The sequence below is a fragment of the Haplochromis burtoni genome, unplaced genomic scaffold, assembly GCF_018398535.1.
Source record: "Haplochromis burtoni strain Fernald_Lab_line unplaced genomic scaffold, NCSU_Asbu1 Contig_424, whole genome shotgun sequence".
Lineage (NCBI taxonomy): Eukaryota > Metazoa > Chordata > Actinopteri > Cichliformes > Cichlidae > Haplochromis > Haplochromis burtoni.
Window position 1 is genome coordinate 229,720 of NW_024582785.1, and position 3,654 is coordinate 233,373.

The window sequence follows — 3,654 nt, forward strand, 5'->3', positions numbered from 1 at the left end:
GAACTTCAGATCCTGAGTGTGTGAGGACAGAAGAATCAGCTTTATTTCAATTTTGAGGGATAAAATTTATATTTGAGTTTGATGGTTCTGTTCTCTTTGTGATTACAGGAGCTGCCCTCAGATTCAGACCTCAGCACCACCCAGTGACAGCAGACAGATCATCCAACATGTTCACATGTTAACTGCAAAATGAACTGATGAAAACAGTACAAAGGTTAAAGTACCACATGTGCTGTAGTGAAAGCTGCAGCTGTTTTATTGATAAAGTTAAAGACAAAAAAACAAAAGGATTAATCACCCATGTAACTGTGTCACTATATATCAGCATTAACAGGACCTCAGTTTGTTATCTCAGACCTGCACAGCTTCCGTTTTAAACACTTGATGTACTCAGCTGCATAAAGAGCACGTTTGAGTTTCTCTAACACAATTAAATAAAACCTGATGAAGGTCAAAGGTCACAGTTTTCACAGTTTTTTGCAGATAGTGTGTTATTTACCATAAAGTGATTCAGAGTTATTCATACCAGAGTAACCAGAGAGGATCATATCTTTTTAAATATATAACTTTCTACAGGACTGAATATAATATCTTTATGTAAAAGTCCGGAGCCTCTGGGGAGTATCCGAGTATTTATAACATTACACAAACCAAAGGTCTCATCACAGTGTTCATGAAATGCTGGGTTTATCCATCTCCTGGGGCGGGCCTACGGAGGAGTGCTGAAGATTTCCCTGTGAGGGAGCTGCTGGTGAAGATCATGAGTCCTGCTTGATCAATGCGATGAGCTTCAGTGTTCCTGGTGTTTCTTAAATGATGCCTCTTTCAGTGGGTCAACAGAACTTCTGGCACAGGACAGCTGTGATGAAAGAAAGGGAAGAAGTTTCTCCAAACCTCTGGACCCAGGAAACCCAGCTTGGTCCTGATGGTCTCCCTCACTAGTTTCTCTCCAGGGTGAATGTAGCTGTTATACATAATATGGATTATTATTAAATAAAAGAACAAATTAGACTACACTACTGAAACCTTCTGCTGCTGTTTTTAAAGTTTCCATGTTACCAGGCGTGATAGAGATTTAAACAGTTTTAGATCCATTACACTACAGTCTTAAATGTTAAAATCTCAAAGGACAGCATTATATTTTTGATATTAACAGTAACTCTGGGCTTCTGTGGAGGTGTAGCTGATCTCATCGCTGTCTAAAAATGGATTAAAAAAAACATAAGAAGTGCTGAATCCTTCAAAACACAGACTATTAGAGTAGCAGCTGTCTGTGTGAAGCACTTGCTGCAGGGTTGCGCCATGAATGTATTCAGCTGCCAACAAAAAGCAGGACTCAGTGCGGGCAACTGCCATGAGTCTGATGATGTTGGGGTGAGACAGTCTCCTAATAAAACAGAAACATCTCCAGAATAAAAAACAAAAAAATCACGTTTCACCACTGTCGCTAGCTAGAATGAATTAGCAGCAAAGACTGATTTGTTTCGTAACTATATGACAACTTTCTTCTCTTGATGAACTGACCATGTCCTAAAATGTACACCGTACTCTGACTTCAAGTTGGAAAACATCAGGTAAACATCTTTTTGTTCTCTTACATTTTTTTCAGTATTACAGTACACTACAGTATTTTAATCCATAGTTCCTGATTAATGAGGAGCTACATAGTACAAGCTTTTTTTTTTCTTTTTTTTTTTAAAGTTACTGTCTTTACAGATGTGGCAAGAGACTGAAAACATGCTGTTGTTTGCACATATTTAATATTCAGCTCTGCACAGGAGATGAAGCAGGATGCAGCCTGTTGCTTTTACAGTATAATACTTATAATAAAAGTACAGTAACAGTAATTACAGTAACAGTCCTTTCCCTGCAGGCTGTCTGATCCAAGCTGTGTAGTAGCTGCCCATAGAATAAGAGACCTGACAGGTGATGGTCAGACGCTGACCTGGCTGCACAATAACAGAGGGTGGCTGTGTCAGCTGTTCACACATCACACCTGCAGAGAAAACAAGTTGAATGCAGTTCTATAAAAGTAACAGTGTGTGGTGTCCATGCTGTCAGTGTTTGTGTTCAGTGAGACTCACAGGATCCAGCAGCCAGCAGCAGCAGCAGAGCTACAGAGAACATGTTGGTGCTGAAGGTGATCTGACGGGAGCTTCTCATCTGATGAAACTGACGGACTGATTTCAAATCTTTATTTCAAACTGAGAGGAAGTTCACTTTGCATACACATGGAAACTGTCAGGTTATAACTGAAACATGCCTGACTGCTTTGCTAACAGAGAGTTTGGAGAGGTGAGAAACTGAAATGTAACTTTAAAAACTGATTTATTTGAACAAGAATGAAACATTAGATGATGTTTTTTAGCCAACATAAGTTGCCTGTTGAGTACTGTGAAAGTATGAACAAAGTAAATCAAAATAGATTCTATTCATTACAACCAAAATGAATGACTAGATAATGATAAACATATTACAGATCAATGCAGTTCTATTGTTTATTATATTGAGTTGGAAGTCATTTTTGTAAAAGTAAATTGCTAATTTTAAGAGCTGTGTACAGTGTTTCCTCACCTTGGTTCACTGTGGCTCTCAAGCACAATAGGCTAATAAACAGAATAATAAGCAGAAATCCTCCTGCTGTCAAGCCTCTCACCTGCAGATACACTTGCTTTCTGTTGTTGTCTCTGGAGATTGTAGAAAAATGCTATATAAGAACCAGTCCATTTACCAAAACCTAAACAAAAAGACAAACTCAAATACATTAAAGATTCAAAACTCAAAAATAACACAAAAGACCAAGACAAATATGTTTTAGGAATACTGCACTTTGTTTATTTATTTAATTATTTGCTTGTTTATAACAAATTGTTAAAGGAAACATTATTTAACCATCATGGGAGTTAGATGATCTTAGATAGTGGGTTAAGTGCTGTTTTATAACATAAAAGACGCTTCCTTAACAAAATGGTCTGGTGTGAGAGTCTCTCTGCTTGTCAGTTCTTGTTAGTGTGTGTGAACCTTTTGTTTAGGTCTCCTAATGGTTTTTGTCTCAATGTGTCTCTCTTTTACTTTAATACACAGCAGTGTTTTCGGGCTGCACATTCGGTACATTGATGGTCTTCCTGATGAAGTCTAATTCAAAACTGAACTTCATTATCTCAGTGTCTCTAATAGCCTAATGTGGCCTGAAAGCTAAATAAGTTGAACTCCATTCATCCATCTATTTTCATCAGCTTATCTGCTGCCGGGTCGTGTGGCCAGCCTAAACAGAGAAGCCCAGACCTCCCTCTCCCCGACCACTAAGTAGCTGCCAGGCTAGCCGAGAGACATAATTTCTCCAGCGTGTTCTAGGTCCCATCATATAAACATAAATCATTATTATCATTAGTTATCACTTTCGTAAGTTATCAAATTTCTTTATATCAGCTTATTTTTCCAACAGAACAGATGTCCTTACCAGCTGAGAAACAAAGCAGAAACTCTAAAGTGGCTAAATAAACTGATCTGGTCATTGTTAAAGTCAGAATGTCTTTGAACAGTCAACACTGTGTCTGTTAGACTGAGTCCCGACTTTTACTCTTGACCATAGATATTTATATTGAAATTAGTTTTGCACTGACTCCTCCTCAGCAAACAATATCACTGTTTCAC

General features: G+C 38.1%; 1 gene segment (V, D, J or C); it reads right to left on the reverse strand.

Annotated features, from left to right (window-relative positions):
* Positions 1 to 2,163, reverse strand: part of LOC121812062 — a 44,954-nt gene extending 42,791 nt beyond the window's left edge. The window contains 1 exon segment of the V gene segment in view: positions 2,085 to 2,163. Within this exon segment, the coding sequence occupies positions 2,085 to 2,163 (79 nt within the window).
* Between the last annotated feature and the right edge of the window lie 1,491 nt (positions 2,164 to 3,654).